The 21,011-nt window shown below is 40.3% G+C and overlaps 1 protein-coding gene across 2 annotated transcripts; it reads left to right on the forward strand.

Annotated features, from left to right (window-relative positions):
• The first annotated feature begins 1,792 nt into the window (after positions 1-1,792).
• mnta (MAX network transcriptional repressor a) lies at positions 1,793-20,313 on the forward strand. 2 transcript variants are annotated; one of them, XM_056374707.1, is made up of 6 exons: positions 1,794-2,055; positions 6,570-7,197; positions 7,658-7,699; positions 8,028-8,139; positions 16,836-17,028; positions 17,249-20,313. In XM_056374707.1, exons 1-6 carry the CDS (start codon positions 1,983-1,985, stop codon positions 18,058-18,060), a joined length of 1,860 nt encoding a protein of 619 aa, XP_056230682.1. In that variant the 5' UTR covers positions 1,794-1,982; the 3' UTR covers positions 18,061-20,313. The 2 variants fall into 2 exon arrangements, with proteins under 2 accessions (XP_056230683.1, XP_056230682.1); XM_056374708.1 differs by lacking the exon at positions 7,658-7,699 and having other exon boundaries at positions 1,793-2,055.
• Positions 20,314-21,011: the final 698 nt, after the last annotated feature.

The following is a 21,011-nucleotide window of genomic DNA, read 5'->3' on the forward strand; positions in this document are numbered from 1 at the left end:
GGGCTGAGTGAATAACAGGAAGGGAGACCTAAATATCCAGGGCCATGCATACGTGCACGTTCACTGTTGGAGTCAGGCAAAAACACAATTTGCAGATGTACGAAATGTCCCTCGGTTTTGCCATTGTGTGTGTGTGTGTGTGTGTGTGTGTGTGTGTGTGTGTGTGTGTGTGTGTGTGTGTGTGTGTGTGTGTGTGTGAGTGAGAAAATCGTGTGAGAACTGGAAAAAGTAGAGCAAGAGTAACATTAAACCAGCCACTTTGTGTTCTTTTGTCATATAGGGGACTGATAATGATATGCACTTTTAATGTTTAAGAAAATAAACACCTGATGAGTTATAGTTATTAGTTATTTCCTCACATTTACACATAAAGAGGAAATTTGATTCATAGGTAAACTCTGACCGTATAAACCAGTCTGGCTATTCCTGGGCCATGGCTGAAATGTAATAACGGTAATTACATGAATAAATCAACTATTGCTACATAACTAATTATTTAATCGCATTAAAGGTCTTAATTTGCTCCCCTATATGCAGTGCTGAAAGAAGTACTATTACTTAAGATTTATTACTTAAGTAAAAGCAGCAGTATCAATGTGTGAAATATTCTGTTAAGTCGTGTTCAAAATTTAACTTAAAAGTATAAAAGTATTGGCATCATACTTTAAGTACCCAAAGGAAAATGTACTCATTTTGTAGGATGGCCCATTTCAGAATACTGTATATTGGATCCCGTGGGAAGTGTTACAGTCTTATCTAAAACTAATTTAATTGTCAATTGTATTTTCAATCTGTAAAGTAAGAAGTACAATAAAATGTGGTGGATTAGTAAAAACTACATTAGCAGAAATTTGTACTTCAAGTATAACTACCTCAAAATGTTTACTCAATTTGACATTTTTAGTCACTAGTTAAATGATTAAAAAGGTCATGGACACAGTGCAAATAGCAAAGAATGCGGGTCAGCTGTGCATATGTCCCCTCACAACGCGGATTTTATTTGGATCCATTTTGAGCCTTTCTAATGTATCTCTATATAATATATCTGTATTATAATCTGTGTATGCGCTTGTCTCTGACGCTTGGACGCGGGAGATGTAGCACAATACACTGCGTTGCTTGTATCCATGTGGGCCAGAGCCATACCTTGTTGTTCTTCACGCTGATTGGCCGTCGAACAGTACATTAATGAGATGTAAATTTAGCCTACTGCATTCATGGTTAGTTGTAAATTATGGAGGAAATTATGTCACATATGATTTCCACTTTGAGGAGTCACTGGCTAACAAGTGTTATATTGTCAATACATTGAAGCCCAATTCGAGGGTAAATAGCAGTTGGAGTGAAATTTCACGAATAAACCTCAAGCAGTCATTAGATGCCAGGGTTCTTACAAATATGACACAAGTAGGATGTGAGTTGAAAATGTAAGTTTATGTAAAAAGCCACGAACAGTTATTATAAATCGTTGCTTACCGTACTGTGATGATGTAGGTTAATTTTAGCTGCTGAACTGAGGCGGTTGCTAAGTGACACATGACAGGCAGGGGTGGGAGAGTTTGGCTGCTAACGGCTTCTTTTGCCACATTTTGTACCACTTTTTGTGATAAAGTATCAGAAGCCAGGTGAGTTTAACACCAGTTCCTACGAGTGCGACGGGCTCAGACTCGCAACCCATGACTGGGTGAATCCCATCCAAACCGTACTCCGTGTTTTATCGCTGGGAGGGAGTGTGTCATCTGTGGGCGGTTACAAACGGTGCGTGATTCACAAACCTTATTTGTTCCTACTACTTTGAGCGCCATCTTGTTTGTAACTCCTCTACGTAGTGGTAGAGTTTCTATTGAGGGGGTGTCCGGTTACCCTTTTTTCCAGCTTTAGACTGGGGACCTCTCCCTGTGCTACCCGGGCACGTATCGCATTTGCTTTATCGCCTTTCTCTAAAAAAAAAAATAAGACACCGTTTTTCCAACTGGACAGAAATGAGCATCGAAACGCTCCTGGAAGCAGCCAAGTTTTTGGAATTGCAAGCCCAGCAACAACAGAAAGCACGTGGTAAGTAGGTATTTTATTACAATTTATTATAGTTTATGTTTTCCCTATAGTGTAAATTAGGATATACTGATCGTATCACGCTCAGTAATCCAACAAAATATGTCTGTAAAAGATTTTTTTTTTTCCGATCCAAAGACAAACTATTTATTGTTAATTTATGAGCGACTATCATGAACTAATTTCAGTATGGACATCACCGATTTGTTGCTTTTTATATTAAAACATGACCACAAGTACTATTTTAGTTTTACTTTCATATTCGTTTTGGTGTGTAGAAGCGTTGCTGAGTTTCGTTAACTCTTGCTTTGGTTTGTCTTCGTTTAAGTTTAATCACGGCTGTCCCAAATAGCTATTAAACATACATGGGCCGCTGCAGTATCAGGAGTTACTGCATTGAAACCTGCTGCATAGACAGGATTGTTAATGTGCAACAGCGTCACTGTAAAGTTGTCAGGCCGTTTCCCTTTCTGTTTTTGCTCATCAGTATATTCATCACCGTCTGCACGCACTGCTACGAAACATTTAAAACCAAAAAACCAAAACATGGGGGGGCAAAGGGCGGTGGCGCAGTGGGATGCCAAGCTTGTTTTACATAATGACCTGACATCGTCGGCCGGGGATCAAGTGACTGGCTTTCAGGCTTCCCCTGCCCTACTATTCCCCCGTTCCCGATGCTTAAAGATGTTAGGTGTTGTAGTTTTATATCACCGTGCACTTGCATGTTCCAGTCTGCTTGTCTGTGTCTCGTAAAATAAAATAAATATATAAATAAACAAACAAACTCCCTGGCCTTTCAGACGCTCGTGGAGAGCTTTGAATGTCTGTCGATGACGTGTACCCTTCAACCACGCCCCTCCATGTTAACATTTTAGGAGGGGGAGCGACCCCGCCCCTTTCACCACGTGCGTGCTGGGCAACCCCTTCCAAAGATTGTTTATTAAGAAGATGACTCCCTACTTTCCCGCTCTACATATCTGATTTGTGTGAAACAAACTACTCTGAAAACAAAATCTAGTTTGTTCCACTAACAAGAGGAACAGACGCTGTAGCTCAGTGACTTAGTTTCACAAGCAGTGTGGAGATTTAGGCCAATACGTTTCATTACATTATTTCTTTTAAGAATAAAACACATTTATAAAACTGGTTGTTTTAGGATTATATCCATGCCATTTTTCCTATTGACTAGTAAATGCTAACAGCAGTTTATAATGCTGTAGAACTAATTTGGCAAAAAAAACATGAGTCATAAACAAATGTTTACTTCATGTTGCACTATAAGACTTAGTGTAATTGATGGGTTGCCGAAACTCAAACAGCGGCATCATTTATGGTTTAATGAAAATACTGTTATTGTTGCCATAGATTTTTATCGGCACGCTCTGTCTGCTAGACTGCTAATCGTTTATATTTGAGTTGCAAGCCATTGATTATTAGATGTGCAATGGTTGTTTATGAAGTTTATATTGTTACCTTCAGTATATTTGCGAAAAATAAGCTTTATGTAAATATTTTTGTTGGAAGACTGTTTACCACTGCTTTACAGTTTTGTACCAGTAAAAATTGAGTTGAAATCGGACTGCCAATTAAACTGCACCAAGAGATAGCAAAAATGTTTTCCAAAGAATTACCTGTGGCTGTTTCACAAACATCCACAACTTACTTTCATTTTTGCAGCTGTTAATAGCTCCACTTGTTCTATCATGCACTTTAGGAAAATAGTGCACATCAGTAGCCCACTCACAAAAATCAAGTATTGGCTCAAAACAGAATTTAGTGAACTGCTCTCCCGCCATGCTAATGACAAGGTAACAGAGCAGCTCAGTCATGTTGTTGTAAACAGGATCACCTTGTACATTATAATGAATATCCCATGTTGTTTAGGCTTGTGCCAAATGTTGCATAAGCATTGTTTTTTCTCTCTGTAAAGATTAGCTTGTGTTTAAACCGTCAGTATAGAAATTTTCCCAAACATTTGTGGGGAAATAGTTTGTTTGTGGTACTCAGAACAAGGTCAGAGTGAGAACTCCTGCTTTTTTCCCTCTCCCAGCTCCTCCCGCCTTGCTGCACTCCCCCTCCCCTCTTCCACCCTCTGCTACTGTAGAGCAGGTCACTGTGTAGAGGAAAGTAGGCCAGTGTTTCTCTATGTGCTGCTGCAGTTATATAATGTCTATAGAAAACCCTCTTGTTTTTGTAGGTGTTTCGTAGGTTTGCTCTCAGGAAAGGACTCCTCAGTCTGGTGTGTGTCAGCACCACAATACTAACTTATCAGTCTCTCATTACAAGGCATTAAAGATCTTATGAAACCTAGCTAGTGCATTAACTAGTACATCTTGTTCTTTTGTATTTTTTATATTTTCTTTTTCTTTTTTTTTCTTTTTTTACTCTGAAGAAAAGATTTCTCAGTGAAACATAACACATATCTGCAGCAAAAAGTGACATACTGGACTGTTCAAATTCATACCAATGAAATGTTCTCCAGAGCTGCTTAGAGCTGGAAATGTTTCTTTCCTCTTTCACATTTTTTTTACAGTGACAATGTTCAGAAAGTTGCAATACCATACAAATAGTTTAATATAAAAATATAGAATATATAGAAAAATATACCTGGAGCTTTTTTGTTGTAACACTTGGACCGACCCTCAGTGAAAGGTGTGTGTGTGTGTGTGTGTGTGTGTGTGTGTGTGTGTGTGTGTGTGTGTGTGTGAGTGTGAGTGTGAGTGAGTGAGAGATAATGTTCCTGAACTTTAAACTCTTTAGCTTTTAGACAAATACAATTTTGGTACATTGGTACAAAATGTTTAACCCAAATGATTAATATGAAGTACTGATTTGTGCAAAGCTTCAAAACAATGAGTGCAATTTTCAAGGAGGAAATATTTAACCTGCTTTAGATCCAAATAATTGATTACAAAGGCAGACATCTGTCATCGTATTGTACAATCAGTTTCCAGGTTATTTGGTGCACCTAATAAACAGTCCTGCAGTAAATCCTACCCTCGTGAAGGTTAAATTGTTCAGTTTGTGCTTCTTATATAACAAGATACAGTTATTTTAGACATAGTTCTGATAATCTGAAGCCTCTTTTGATGAGAGGTGTCTTTAGGTGTTTACAACCACGTCCAGCTGCCCTTGATTCAACCCCTCTTGGATAACCATGACCCAAATGACTAAGAATCTTTACAGACATTTTAGAAAGGTGTTGATTATTATGGAGGAGACCCAAAGACTGATGACACTGTCCATAGAGGATGGTCATCCTGTGTCATTTATCTTTATAGTCATATTTTCCATTGTGTCTTGTTTTTTGGAGAAGGTAGTATTTTTTTTTTAATTTGCAAGTTTCTATTCATTATAATCCTTAACATCTGATCATGATATCTTCATGTTTTCAGTGACTTCTAACAAACTTCCTAATATGTAATTAAGAGTACATTCACTGTTAGTGAATCTGAAGTGAAGAGAGTACTGTGTAATGCTGCAGTCACCCTGCTCTTCTTCATAATGATGTTAATGACAGTTACTTGTATCTGAAATCTCTAATGTGGAACATCAGAGCTAGCATAGCAACAAGACAGCCCTTTTCTCCTGCATTTATACATTATGGAGGGGTGTCTTGAAAGTGAATGGATAGTACTACAAGGTTATTTATTTGATTACAACTCTTTTTCACTGCCATATGCTGCAGCTCCAGTAATAGTCAACCTCCCAAATGTGTTTAACTTTACTCTTCACAACATGTGTTCTTGACATAGGTAATATGCTTATGGACACCTTTTTACAAAAGTAAATGTGAGACACGTGTTGGTGGTAGGGCTCCCTCAGTGTGAGGTTTTGTTAGAGATGTAGCTCAGACACCACCTCCCTAACATAACTTGGTCAGTGGACTGTGACTGGGATTACATTACAGCAACATGTACCTCCATTAAAGCAACAACCTCCTTTTGTTAGAGCGAGCTTTAAGCTAGACCAAATTTTTCAAAAGCCTGTCACAAAGTAGGGCCAGTAAAAGAGTAGTACTTCTTTCCCCACAAAGACTTTGTTTTCTCCCTGTTTGCCCATATAAAATTCAACTAATGCTTATGGTCAACACTAGACCACAGACAGTGATCACAGAAAAATGAATAGGGAGGTACAGACTATCTCATAAGATTGGAGCACCCGCTGCTGTTGCTGTAAGATGTTATTCTTATCTTTGTTGAATCATTTATTTGACATTACCACCGGGTTAAACACAAACCTGCCACTGACGTCATGTTACCTGAGTTTTGGGTTTTGAAGATCAACATTTTCTGTTGCTGCCATGTGTGGAGATGTCTGTGGCTGTAAATCTTGAGCACTTTACTCTGTTACACTATGATAGGTAAATCTGGACTAATTTGGCAGCTAGCAGGCCTTGGTTTGTGCAGGTTGTCAGGCTGTCTGTCAAAGGGTATTTATATATCTGTGATATATAGTAGCTGAAGTGAAGAGACTGTGTGTATGTGTTCTGTTAACATGTCTTATTTCTTCCACAGAGGATGAACTAAAGGAAAAGCTTCATCTGGAGCAGTTGACAGGGCAGAGGCACTCGGACGTGAACTATAACTCAACAATCCACATCAACAATGTCTCCAAAGCAGAGGAACTTCATACTGAGTGCCGCCCGATGCCCATACCACCCTCTCTGCCTCCCTCCTCCATGCCCATTACTGTCATCCCCATCCCCGTGGTCACCCCCAACCCTACAGGATCACCCACTCTGCCTGTTGCCACGCTCTCCCCTCCAGCTGCTCCTCCACTGACCTCACGCACGAGAGACCCTTACTCCCCCCAGGAGCAAAGTGCCACTGCTCTGTCACACTCTCCACAGCCCAAACCTGACCACCCGACCTCTGTGCTGACCGCCAACCACAAGCAGCCAATACAGAACCACATCCATCCACAGCTCATCACCCAAACCAACAACACTAAACTACAGCAGCAGACACACCAGCAGCTGGTTCAATGCTATCCTGGCTCCATCGTGTCACCCCCACAGCAACATGCCTTACTCCCACAGTCTGGGCCTGTGCTCCAGCAGCCTCCTCTACAGAATGGCTCCAACAGCCGGGGGAGTCCTCCTGATGACGGCCGCCAGCTGGACAACAAGAAGAGGCCTGGAGGGTAAGCCTAAACCTATTAACTTGTTTACATTATAACCGAAATAGGGCTGCAGCTGAGTATTGGTTTTAATTGATCGGTTAAGTTTTGTCAATCAATATTAGTCTTTAAAATATCCCCTAAAACACCTCAAAGCACAAGAACTATTTAGCATTTGTGTAGCAGCTACATTATTGGTATTTCACTGCTAAAAGACTAAAATTATTGATCAAATAATTTTTAGCCACTGAACTGAGACTTTCCTTTTTATAGTATAATTTACAAGCATGTCAGAGAATCATTATAGATTCAGCCTAGATTATGAATTCTACTTTAATTTGGACATCTCTGACTGAGTATTGTCACTATATTTTCTGCTAGAAATAAAGCAAGAAAACTCTGCTTTGGTTGATTTTGATCATTCTTGTCACGTTGCCCTTTTGGAAACCAAATTCTTACTGTGCTCTCATCTGTGCTCTTACAGGGCAGGCACAAGAGAAGTGCATAACAAGCTTGAGAAAAACAGGTGGGTTTAACCTGTCTACCACAGGGCCTCCTTAAGAGAGAACTGAGGATATTTGTATTGTTATATTTGAATGATACTTTTCCCCAATGGCTTTTGTTCGATAGATTACTCTGAATCTATGGCCATAGTTTGTTTGTAGCAGTTTAATTTAAATGCTATGCTTGATCTTTTTTTTAGATTTTCTTTTTTTTTTTTTTTTTTTTACTTTTTTTAGAACATCAGCTGGAGGTTTTGTTTTGTAATCATCTGTTAATAAAATAAAGCCTAGTGTGGCTCTAACACCATTTCTGCTGTCTCAAGTCCCTTCTCTGTATCTTTTGTTTGTCAGACGAGCACACTTGAAGGAGTGCTTTGAGACACTGAAAAAGAACATCCCCAACATTGATGAGAAGAAAACCTCCAACCTGAGTGTGCTGAGAAGTGCGCTGAGATACATTCAGGTAAGCCACTGGTGTCTGAGGTCTGATTTTCGGTCTTACTGCTAAATGTGTAAAGTGATGTGAGTGATTCAGGTGTTGGGTAGAGCTGACTGTTGTAACACCATGAAATATTTTACCATAAGGTCATATCAGGACCTTCCATCGTAATATGAATGGCTTTGACCTTTTTACTTGGAGGAGAGGTGGCGCAACTTATCCTGGGTAACTTGGCCCTCTTTTTATTGTCATACAGTTTTAGCTGGGACAGAAGTGTCTTAATGTTTGTAAAAGTTCTTGGCACCAAGACCTTTTACAACACATGTAGTGTTTTTTGTATCTTTGGCAAAGATATGTTGCTAGACAACTATACCAGACATTAAACTTTAGTTAGTGATGTATTGTATCCTTGTTTACACCAAATATTCTTCAGACTATATGCTTAAGCCTGTGTAATGCATTCATCAGATGTTTGTGAATCTTGCAAAGACTTGATTGCACTGGTTTCTTGGCACTCACTGAACAATGGAACTTCCATGCTTTAGGAGCCCCAGCTCAATTTTATTTAGATAGTGCTAATATTCCAAATCACAAATCTACCTCAATGGACTTAAATATCTGTACAGCATTATGACACCCTCTGTCCTTAGACCTTTGAGCTGGACAAGGAAAAACCTCCCCAAAAAACCCTTTAATGGGGAAAAAAGGGAAAAATGGAAGAAACCTCATGAAGATCTTTTAAGGGAGGTACCCCTCTTTCAGGACATACAAACATGCAATAGATGTCATGAGCACATAGTGGATTTATAGTATGGACAATCAGGATCACAGCATTATAGATTGTAAACATTAATGAAGAATATGACTGGAGGTCAACAAGCAGCATCCTTGTGCTGCCAACAGATAAAACGTCATCCTCATGACCTCTTCTTCATCATGGAGACCTGGAAAGAGGGCAGACTACACAAACAAGAGGCATAACCGAGCACATCACTCACATGTCTACAAGAAGGAAACAAATACACACAGGGAGAGAGAGACAAGGAGGAGGCTGGCACTTGGGATGAAGATCCAGATCGAAAACGTATTGAATGAGGCACTAATAGCCAGGAGAGGGAGTGATCCCAGGATGGCCAATGGTCCAGCAAAAGAACCTGAGTGAAAAGGGAGGATGGGGAGGAGAGAAGGAAGAGAGGATAGGATCAAACATAAAACCAAGGATCTTGGCTGTCATACTTTAAGAAGTGACAGAGGAGTCAAGAGTTACTGTTGCTTGTTCAAACTGTTGTCTCTGTCAGGCCCAGCATCTCATTTTTATCTGAATTTAGGAGCAGGAAATTTTTTGACTTCCAGCTTTTCACAGCAGACAAGCAAGACAAATTGAGACAATTTCAGAAGTGTCATCAGCTTTTACTGGAAGGTACAGCTGAGTAATATCAGTGTAACAGTGGAAATTAATTCCATGATGGGATATAATTTGACTAAGGGTTAGGGTTTGTTGTTTTTTTTTTTTTTTTTTTATGGTATTGATTTGGTACCGAAGTATTGGTTCTGGTGATATCCCTACTAGAAATACACTTTCTTTCAGACAAGTAAGACTTAAAACAGCTAAGAGAGAACTGTTTTTGAAGTTTTATTACGGTGTCAAAAATAAATCTGGGATTATATTTATTGTGATTGAGTAACTGAAAAAAATATGCTGCTCAAGCAGTGGATAGAACATGCTTATATTCAGTACACACTTGTGCCACTGGAGGTAGACCTCCAGTTTAGGCTGTTGTAATTTTTGCAGTTTTAAGCAGGACGCTGCAGTAAAAGGACCACTGGTAATCGCTTACCAAGAGAAGTTGGACCAGTCTGTCTATTGGTAAATACCTCAGTACTAACGTTATGAGGACAGGCTGGTATCGCTTCAATTGAAGGTAGTAAGCTGTCATAACAAATGTGATAAGGTAGACAGTCAGATCAGAAAGTTTTGTCGTACCAAAAGTCTAAGCAAGATTTTCAGTTTACTCTCAAAGAAGACTAAGGAAACCACAAGGATCAGATTAGTAGGTATTTCTTTCTTTAGAAAATGACACGATTAATCAACTATCAAAATAGTCTGTTTAGTAATCAACTAATCGATCATTCCTCATAAATACCCCTGATTGTTGTAGTAAAAGGTGCAGTGATTTTTAGGGACATAAGGTACAAGTTATGTATAGTGAGTTAACTTATACACCATTTAGTCATCATCTGTCCCTAATAAGTATTTACTACCAATAGTCAGGGTGAGATTTGAATTAAAACGTTTCTAATAGTATTTCCAGCTTCTTTCTGCTTGGCCTTCCTATTGATTTTAGTCCCATTCTGCTTTTTCTAGCATTTCCTGCCTTTTGTCGGTGTCTGTCTCTGTTTTAAGATCCTTATTTACTGAGTCACCGCGGACATTTCCTCGTTTGTGCCATTTTAAAGTGACTCTAATTGGGTATGTCTGCCATGTCCACAAATGACTCGCCATGTCTTTTTGTCACACACTCAATGTGAGAGTATCCTCGTTGTAAAAAGCTGGTGCAAAGGTCCACCACTGGCCTAGTTTAACTCTTTCAGACTGTGCCTGTGCTGCTGAGCACGTCATAGTGTTTACTGTGGATCATTTTTTTGTTTTCCTGTAGATACATCCTGTAGAGTGGCAAGTTTAAATTTGAGACACTAGCTCACTCCTGGGCCCAATATGGCATCAGGTGTTGCAGTTTAAGAATGGCTGCCATATGTTTGTATGTATTTGTGCTGCATTTATTAGAATTATATGATCCAGATGCACAGTGCTTATTATAATTGAATATAAACTAATAAAACATATTTTATTGTATTTCCATTTGTTTTGTTATGATTGGGGTTTGATGTTAGGCCTGTATAGTAATAAAAAAAATCACTTACTTTGTTATTTTATGTGGTTATACAGAGTAGTAATATCTGGTGTGCATACTGATAGCCCAGCTTGGTTATGAGCTTTTAAGGCCTCTGAGAAGACTTGACCCTGTGGTTGTTCATATCCCTTATTGTTATATAACTGTGGTGCATATTTACGTATGTAAATTTTGCAGAGGACAGTGTGCTGCTTATTTGATGCTCTAAGAAGAAGCAGCAGTCTGGTTGTTCCTCTCTGCGCGTGGATACAGAGGGAAACTAGGACAGCGTGGGTGCAGAGCTAGTCACCCAATCTCCCTCCCTCTGCCCCCTCTCTGTGTGATTAAGCAACACGGTGCTCAGGGTGTTGTGTTCGACTGGCAGACTGACCTGCCTCCTTTCTCTCCTATGTTAACAGCTGAGCTGGACAAGGGATATATTTAAAAAGACTGTGGGGGAAAAAATCAAAACTGATACCTTTTCCGCAGAAACGTCCAAAAAGCTAGTCACAGTAGTTAATGTGTCTTCCAAAGTTGATACATGCTCACAACTCTAAGCTCCTGAATCAGAGCTAAGACAACTTTCCAGCGATTTAAAGGTAAATTCTTAGTGACAGGTGCTATAACTGCTTATCTATTGTAGGTCAGAACAGTTTAGTTGCTTTTGTAAGTTTACTCGTATGTGCTGCTTCGTCACAAGGTGGCTTTTTTCACTAATGTTATTTTGTTTTGGAGGGGTGGAGTAAAAGGGGTAGGGAACTTTTGGTGATCGCAAGCCTAAAAAAAACACGTGCACACACTGTCATCTTGACATGGGTGGTGCAGACGCGTGTCATGCCTGAATACACCTCTCTCCCAGAAGCTGCCTTCTCCCTCCCCCAGCCGTCCTTGCCCTCCTCTGGGCTAGCTGCAGAAAAGCAGCCTGCACACAACAACACTGGGTTGAGAGTTTCAAATCAGCATCACATTTCATTTGATTTATCTTGCCTGTTATCTAGTGTTAATTTGGAAATGAGTACAGTGGTAGTAGTAGCCTTTGTTGCTGAATTTTAGCAGTTTCCCACAGAAAGTGACTATCTCGGCCAACTGCTACACAGATCAAATTACACTTCCTCATTTCAGTTCAAGTGCAAATGACTCAGCAACTATCTGACTAGAAACCTTGCATGCATAAAGATTCTTCTTCTTGGTTGTGTCTTAGTTATGATGCTAATCGAGCTATACATGGGGTTGAGTTTTTACTCTAAATGTAGTACATTTGTTCCCTTGAACCTGTAGTGGCACTGCGAAAGCTGAAGCTGTAAAATAAGTCCTGATGCATTAAAGCTCCTCCTGTCTACTCCCCCTCTGCCCCTCCCTCCCTCCTGCCTCTCTGAGCTTTTAAGGCCACATGAGCAGCAAGCACATGGCTAGCCTGAGCCGCGTGACGTCACCCCCCGTGCTGGGCCCCCGCCCCGCACTGCAACAGGCAGGACTCACCGTACCACCAGGCTTAGCTGCCAGCAACAGGGAGGGAACATGGAGCAGTAAACACAAGGCTCGGTTTACTCCGCTCACGCTTCATTTCCCCCTGAAAGCTGACTGAACTTCTTCCTCCACTGCTTGTCACCAAATGCCAGTCTGAAGCGTGTTGTGCCATCTGGTGGGGAAAATTACGACAAATAAGATGAAGAATGAGGGGGTGTATATTTTAATATTTCCAGCACTATTGACATTTCATTGTGCACATAATTGCATATTTCCTTTGAAGCCTAGCCTTAAAACATAGTTGCACTTATTGCTTTGACATTTTCATATTCAGTCAGCCTTAAACATTAAAAATAATCAGTCTTCCCCGACAGTCAAGTTCTCTTTTCTTCAATATTTCAAGTTTTCAGCGAGGTTGTTTCCAGCTGAGTTGTTTTTCACAACATGAGTACAAAGCTATATTAATTGTAGTCATATTTGTTGACTTTGTTTTGTCAATCAGTCTAACAATATTCTTTAACTGCATGGTCTGGACTATTGATCATTTAGTTCTTAGCCAAGATGAGGTAATTAGGCCTGTTATGAGCAGCACAAGCTTGCACACAAGGTATGATTTGCAAAAGTGGGTATTTTTTTTCCACAGACAAGCCTTTTATTGTTGAAGTCAAATACCACGTGAAGTTCTCTGTTCCAGCTTGAAGGAACAGTAAGACAAGGGTTTATGGTTACCACACTGTCACAAGACCTCTTTGCAGAGGCCTGATCAGTCAGCCAGGTTGAGCAGCATGTCCGCAACGTGGCCTCCTGAGCTGCTGGCCCTTTAAGAAAACCCAGTCTTGCGCTGTCTGTCCCTGACTGCTGCAAAAGTGAGTCAGTGAGTACAGCTTGTATTGCTCTCTTTCAATCCCTGCTATCTGCTGCCCTCCCTTTCCCATTTTCTGTGGGGCCATGTGCTCAGCACTCGCATTGCTTGTGACAGCGCTTGAGCAGTGTTTACCTTATGCGCACACACACACACTCGCATGCATGCATGCATGCATGCACACAAACACACTCTGCACATAATGCAGCCTGTCCTTGTACTGATCTAGATTTTCACACACAAACAAGGCAGCGATGGTGCCTTGTCTCTGTGGAAGGAGGAAGTTCGGAGGCTCGGGGTGCAGCCATGTGCAAGGAAACAAAGGTACTTGGCACATTATGTCCTACCAACCTGGTGACATGATTAACAGGGTGATGAAGTCATGTGTGATCCATCTGCTACAGACTTGGTTATCAGGTGTACATAGTTTATCTCTGTTGCTGTTTGTAAAGAGGCAAGCTTGGTGTTTGCTCTGTCCGCCATCAGCACTGTAACAGAGAGTTCAGTGGGCCTTGGTGTTTGTGGAGCATTTCTCCCCTCTTTCATTTTCTCTCTGCATGAGTCATAGTGTGTGGCATGCACAGTTGTGGTGCCACTCATGTATGGCTGCCTGCTAATACATGAGGGTAAAAGTGAGGCAGCCAGTCCTGTCTGGTTCAAATGTCACACATTTTGTTCAGTCTTTATACCATCTCATTGTGACCTACTGAAGATCCTTTTGAGATGGGTGCTTAGTATGTATGTCAGAAAATATATCCTCCATGCATGTTAATAATTACATTCAGATTGTGAGTGTTAAAATAAATCATTACATGTTGTCAGGGAAAACTACATAGCACCTTTGGCACTTGAAGGTGTGCGTGGTCTTTTAGGTTACCGAGGAAACCTTAAGAGGTTTTCAGTAGTTTCCATGACAACCAAAGATGGGGGCATTTCAGTACATCATGTGTTGAGACCAAGGACGCTGTTAACGTGTTCTGAAATACGGATATTCCCAGCTCTTGACTGACTGCTGATGGCTGGTTCTGAATTACACATCTGTGTCCAGATGTTTATATGTGTGTGGTCAGGCACACATTGTATATGATTTGTCATGGTCACTAAGCTCTAGAAATTGAGTGAATATCTACAGTATTAGACTACCATGGTTCAAAAGACAATCAAATCAAATTTGTGATTAACTTGACCACTGAGTAATAACAGTACTGAGTGAAGAAAATTTTGATCTGTTGGTCTGTATTTGGAAATAAGCATTTAAAGCAGAGCAAAAACTGATAAATGTCCTGGGTTGATATTAACTCATTACAAATATATTGGTATCAATGTGTATGTTGGCCAAGAGATACCAAGATATTTCATTCCAAAATGCCAAACTAAGTTGGAGGTCATTTAGAAAACAATTTCACTTTTACATATAGTTAACATAGTATGTGGGATACATATCAAATGTTAACTGATACTGGATTTAAACTTCTAAATATATTTCATAATTGGCCTGTAATTTCAGGTACCATTCCTCACCTTGATAAATAGATTGAACAGCTCGTTTATGTGGATTTAATTGGGATAATTGTGTTCTTGTTGTCATAGATTTCCTCTGCCAAATTAATGTGAACAGGACTTCCGCTGCGTTTGTATTTGTGTGTGAACACATCCCAGTGGGACCCAGCCCAAGCACAGACTGCTTGGCCCATGCATTTCTAATCCTGGATAAGAACTACAGACAGGTGCCCAATCACACAAGGCCCGCCTTTTGTCCCCTTTTGCTATTTATGTACATGTATATTGTACTGTAGATGCAGGCACAGACTATGCAAGCTGACATCTCGCTCGCACTTAAATATAATAAGCCTAAAGCCACACTGAGTTATCACTCTCGCATATACACACGGTGGCATGAACACAAACAGGAAGTCCAGGCTTTGGGCCTTTATGATCCTGAGTCATCAGGTTGCTGGTCACACATTTCACACAGTGTCACTTCCCTGATCCTCAACGCCAGAGAGTGTGTTGGGTAGTATGACCAAGCTGAAGTTGTCGATTAATAAATTATATGAGGTGTTCATTTTCAAAGCACTAATGCCTAACAACATAACTTTATCCTATTGGTATTCCCCTTAGCCAGCAGTCATTTATTTAGAAATAAGTTATTTGCATAGTGAGTGTTTTAGGTGATGAGTATTGGTCTGTATACATAATTCTTAACTTTTCAAGTTTTCATACAATCAACTTTTCCTCCTATTGCCGTGTACAGGGAAGTCCAGTTCAGTTTGTTTGCTTTTGCCTTGTGTCAGCTGACAAGTTAAGGGAAATTGGGTCACAGAGAGCCACTGCCTGGAAGCACCTCTTACTTTCCATACTCATCACCTCCTCCTTCCCTCCCCTTCTCCCTCCTCCTTCCCTCCATCCCTCTCTTCTTCCTTCTTGTTTCTGTAGCTCTGTTATTTTGCTCCCTGCACACAGGCATTGGTCTGAGGTTTATTTTTAAATTCTTACTTGTTGGACATATTACTGATTAATCAGCTGTAAAGACAGCACAGGTGTTATGCAGGCTTATACTGAGGTTTTATTGGAGGTGTTTCTTGGTGTTGAACAGTAAACACACCAGAACTACAGTGAATTAACATGATTTATAGAGCAATTAATGAAATAACTTCACTCTTCCTTTAGCGGCTGATGGAAGATTAATGTTTAATTGTCTTCGATAACTTGTCTATGTGAGGATGATGAGGCTGTTTTGTACAGTGGAGCCCCGTAGGTCATGTTATTGTTCAAATAATCCAACTGACTATTAGTACAATGTAATGGATATATTGCATACGATCAATACAGTACAATAACAAGATCTAGATCACAAAGCTGTTTTGCTGTTCACAACATCACAGTGGTAGTACAGTCAGTATTCAGAACATTTACTTTAGTATGACAACGTATGAAACACATAACAATTAAAAGCCCTGTATTCAAAAGTTCACTGAATTTAAAAAATACAGAAATATTTGTATCAAAACATCAGACAGAATGGCCAATTTCAGAATTATTTGTACTCAGATTGCAGTCTAATACAACAGTCCTGCTATAAATCCAGTTAAAATCAGGTCCACCTTTACTAGCTGCAACATTTGTGATGTGTGTACAGTAATTCATCAGAAATTACAATTCAATATTAAAATATACACTCAGTTAGAGGTTTGTGGTGATGTTCAACTATATTGCGTTATACCCTCACTGATAAAAATGGGGTGGACAAAATAGTAGAAACATCTCTACATATAATGCAAAACCAGTAACTTAGACAAAAAAGCACAGCTTCACAAAGATATGATTTATTGTGGGGCTGTTTTATTGGATTATTGCATTACACTGTACATGTGAACCTAATAAACCATTAACTTGTGTACATTACCAGTGGCAGCTCACAGTATCATGAAGTCACTGAGTTCATGATTTTACAAACCAATGACTTAAGTGTTTTAACATCTTCTACTTTCTCCTTTCAGACGTTGAAGCGGAAAGAGAAGGAGTATGAGCACGACATGGAGCGACTGGCCAGAGAGAAGATAGCCACGCAGCAGAGATTAGCAGAGCTGAAGAATGATCTGAGCCAGTGGATGGATGTGATTGAGATCGACCGTGTCCTCAGACAGACAGTGCAGCCTGAAGAGGACCAGGCCTCGACCTCCACTGCCTCTGGTAGGCTGACAGTAAGGGAGGGGCTTCTGCAGTCCTTCCCCTATGTTAATATTAAAAATGTATTTAAAGTTATGTTAATCCTGTGTAAATTTGTAATAGTTTTGACCAGCTAAATGTCCCATCGACTATATCTTTTCACTATATCACTTTTTTTTAAATATAGGTGCAAAATCACATTGCATTCGGTAATACTGAGTTAATTCCTCTGTTGATGTTGCAGAAGGTGAAGACATTATGGACAATGACCTAGATGAGGAGACTGCGCCAGGAGCACAGACAGCCTTACCCACTGTGCCTCAAACCATGAAACCTGAGCTGCACAAGACTTCAACACCCAACCAGACCCCAACCCTGACACCTGGTACCACCACTACCTCCTTCATCACCCAACACATCTCCATCCAGCACAAAGCTCGTCTGCACCACCCGCAGCCGCTGCCAATGACTCCTCCACAGCCAGTGTCCAAGCCTGCAGCTCCATCTACACTCACAGCCACAACATCCAGCACTCCCACCACTCCCACTCAGCCCTTGATCCCCACCCAGACACAGATGGTGACCACACCCAGCCTTCACCCCACAGTTATTGCCCATGCTTCAGTGTCCCATCCCTCAGTCATTCAAGCAGTCAACCATGTCATCCAGGGAGGGGGTGCCAAACACATTACCCACCTGGCTCCTTCCACTACCACCAGCTCTGTCCAGTTAGCCCCCGGCCCTCAGCCTATTGGCCACATTACCGTGCACCCAGTGGCACACTTGAGCCAGCATCTACCTGCTCTCTATCCTCAACCAGTGGCTGTCACACAGCCAGCTGTGGTTGGTCACATCACCCACACATTAAACCATGCCCACCCACAGGTGAACGGCACTACACCTAGCCAGCCAGCTGCCACCATCATTGGCAAGCAGACAGCAGTGAGCACCCAAATGGTGGCCCACCATCCACAACTGGTGGGTCAGACGGTGCTCAACCCTGTGACAATGGTGACCATGCCCTCTTTCCCCATCAGCACTCTGAAGCTGGCCTGAACACTGTCAACAGGACAACCAGGCTGCAGGCAGACACCCCACAACAGGGGAGAATCACAGGCCTCAGACCAGGCCATCAACAAGCCCACAACGAGGGCAGTAGAGCTGCCGCACACCTCGCTGCTCCACAGAGTACATTAAGCATTATTGCTGTTGAAAAGTAACTGGGAACATTCCTAAAACAAACTGCAAACCTCTGTCAGTATCACCGCCGTGTCCTGAAATCTTGATCCTGAAATTGGGATATGCCAGGCTGCATGTGGTTGATAGTCATCATGTTGAGTGTGTGTGGCAATGCAGAGTGGGCAGATGTGCAGTTTTTAGACCCTCACTTGGCGTTTGTTATTGCAGATGAAGGAGCAGTAGTCATTTTCACATGAGCTTTACAAAAACAGCTTCATATAGGGAAATGTTGCACTGCCAGTACAATGTCCATGACCGTCCTGTGACTGTGTTTATGTGGGTGTTGTTGGCTAGACTCCATCTTCTCACTTTGACTGCTGTGGATTAACTATAGCAGATCATGTACTATTGAGGCTACAGGGGGTTATGAGAGCTGTGACAGTGTAAGATCAGAGTGCTGCCATAACCAGCACATTGGGAATGTGATTTAAGGAAGCTCCTCCTCTTTAGCAGAGGCACATGCGGCAGGGCTTGAGCTAAATCATGGCCTGAACTAAACCTCCTGCACAGGAGCTGCAGCCCTCAGTCATGACATATACAGCAATAGCTCCACCTGCTGGCTGTTTGGGTTTATTGTTATACTTCTATCCCTGAGACAATGAAAAAAAATCCTCCAATGACATAATGCTAATGTGTGTTATTCAAGACAACAGCACTTAAAGCAAAAGGGTTTGGTTTTTAGTGTCGAATTAAAGGACAATCAAACTGTTACTTATCTCTATTATTTGTCCTACAAACATGCTAGCAACTATACACTGAGCACAAGTTAGTGTTTAAGGATAAAGTTATGTTTTTGTCACAGCTGCTAATATTTTTAAAGACATTTTTGCCAAATAGAATCACAGTTTCTACATGTAGATGACCCCTTCATGTAAATCACAACAAACAGTGGTGTGTTTAAAAGTGTTGGAGATAAAAACTCGGTCTGAGGGATTTTGAATGTGAAAACCTAAAAAAAAAAGGTCCAAAATATATAGTAAAGTGTGTTTTTATGCTGTCTTGTAGGGCAAATGGTAGTAGGATGTGTGTTTGCATGCTGTGAATGCATGCCATGGCTGTGTTATTGTAGTGATTATTTTGAAAGTGAGGACTCGTAGTAGTGCTATCTGTGGTGCTCTGCGGACTTCGACAAGTTGCAGTTGAATGTAAGATTTTTTTTTTGGCACAGAATTGAAGCTGTATCATCCATATGGGATCGGTACAAAGTGATTTCAGCAGCTGACATAAATCCAATCAATGCTTGTTTTTTTCAAGACCATCCTTTTCCAAAGCTACCACTGTGAAAATGAATTTCTATTAGTCTCAACGAGCAGCAAACCTACAGTTTAGCATAGCACTTGATGGAGCAGCAACGTGCTGTGCCCTCCTAATTTAGTCTGAATGTATTGATCTGTGAAAGGACACAGTAGCACACTCACCAGAAGTTTAGCCCTTTTTTTAATGTAAATGGGATTACTTTATTAAAGTATCATGTGTATGTAAAGTGTAACATTTAAAAATGATTTTGTATTTTAAGATTTACTGTTGCTCGTTTCATCTGGAGAATAACGTCTTCTGTTCAGTGTAAATTTTATAAAATAGCTTTTTTTTCCTGGGACCATGTACAGTGCTGTACATCAGGGGTAATGACTAGACAGACCTCTTCCCATGTTTATATCACATTCGGCCACTTTGGAAAGTATTTACCCTGTAATTTTTTTTGTATTTTGTTCTGATGCAATATGAAAAAGATAAAGCAACCCTTCTATCACTCTCAGACTTCATGCAAATGATTTTAAACAAATGCATTTTGAAATCATATTGTAGCAAAACAAAATGTTTAAAAGTTAACAGGGATTCAGATACTTGAAGAAGCAACAACATACTTGTGTATTTTCCCTATGGAGAAAGTTTAATTTGTAAATAGCCTGTAAATGTTGGGCTGCATTTAGATCTAACTGTATCATGTAAAAAGCAGGAGAAATGTCAAATTAAAAATTTATTAAAAAAAAAGATACTTAATAAATTGTATTATGTTTACAAATGTCTGCATTTTTATTTTGTATTGAAGTAATAAAGATTCATATTTGGTGTTTGAGCAAAGTCAGAAATGTTTTACTACTACTGATGAGTTGTTTGTAATATTTTGTCAATCCCATTCACATCAATGATGGTAGATTAAATATTAGAAACACTACAGTCTACAATCAATAGAGCAGCCAACAGGACTGCTGAATTAGCACACATGCTTACATGCCTTTGGTTTACCATAGAATAAAAGTTGTGAAAAGAGCTTAAGTCTTGTTTATCTACCATCTTCTAAAATGGGAAGTGGTGATATATAAGTGGATTGTAGTGACATTTCAAGCAGACTATTATCTTAAATAAATATCACATGTCTCGTCAATCTTTTAATCAGTCATTTAGCCTATTTAAGATAAGAAAAGTCCTCATTGTGTTGTTCGGCATCATTGTGTTCACCACAATGAACATGGACAAGTGAAAGAAAAGAGAAGGCTACAAGCAGCTTGATGTTACTGTGACCACAGGTGCCCATATTATTAAGAACTTTAAAGTCCATGGGAGCGTTGCCAACCTCCCTGTACATGGCTTCAAAAGAGATACAACCAGCCCTCCAAAATCAGGGTACATCACCCTCTCATGAAAGTGGTTCTCCATGGACGATGAGACTATGCCTTATTATATCATGACATTTTCATGCCTTACTATAATACGTTTTTATTACTTTTTATACCTTTTTATACCTTATTATACTGTAACCTTTTTAA

Source organism: Seriola aureovittata, chromosome 4, assembly GCF_021018895.1.
Source record: "Seriola aureovittata isolate HTS-2021-v1 ecotype China chromosome 4, ASM2101889v1, whole genome shotgun sequence".
Lineage (NCBI taxonomy): Eukaryota > Metazoa > Chordata > Actinopteri > Carangiformes > Carangidae > Seriola > Seriola aureovittata.

Bases quoted from the DNA above. Each gene is read 5' to 3' on its own strand.
- mnta (XM_056374707.1), top strand. From the start codon at position 1,983: ATGAGCATCGAAACGCTCCTGGAAGCAGCCAAGTTTTTGGAATTGCAA. The intron at 2,056-6,569 runs GTAAGTAGGTAT...TTTCTTCCACAG, and splicing joins GCAACAACAGAAAGCACGTG to AGGATGAACTAAAGGAAAAG. The intron at 17,029-17,248 runs GTAGGCTGACAG...TTGATGTTGCAG, and splicing joins CTCGACCTCCACTGCCTCTG to AAGGTGAAGACATTATGGAC.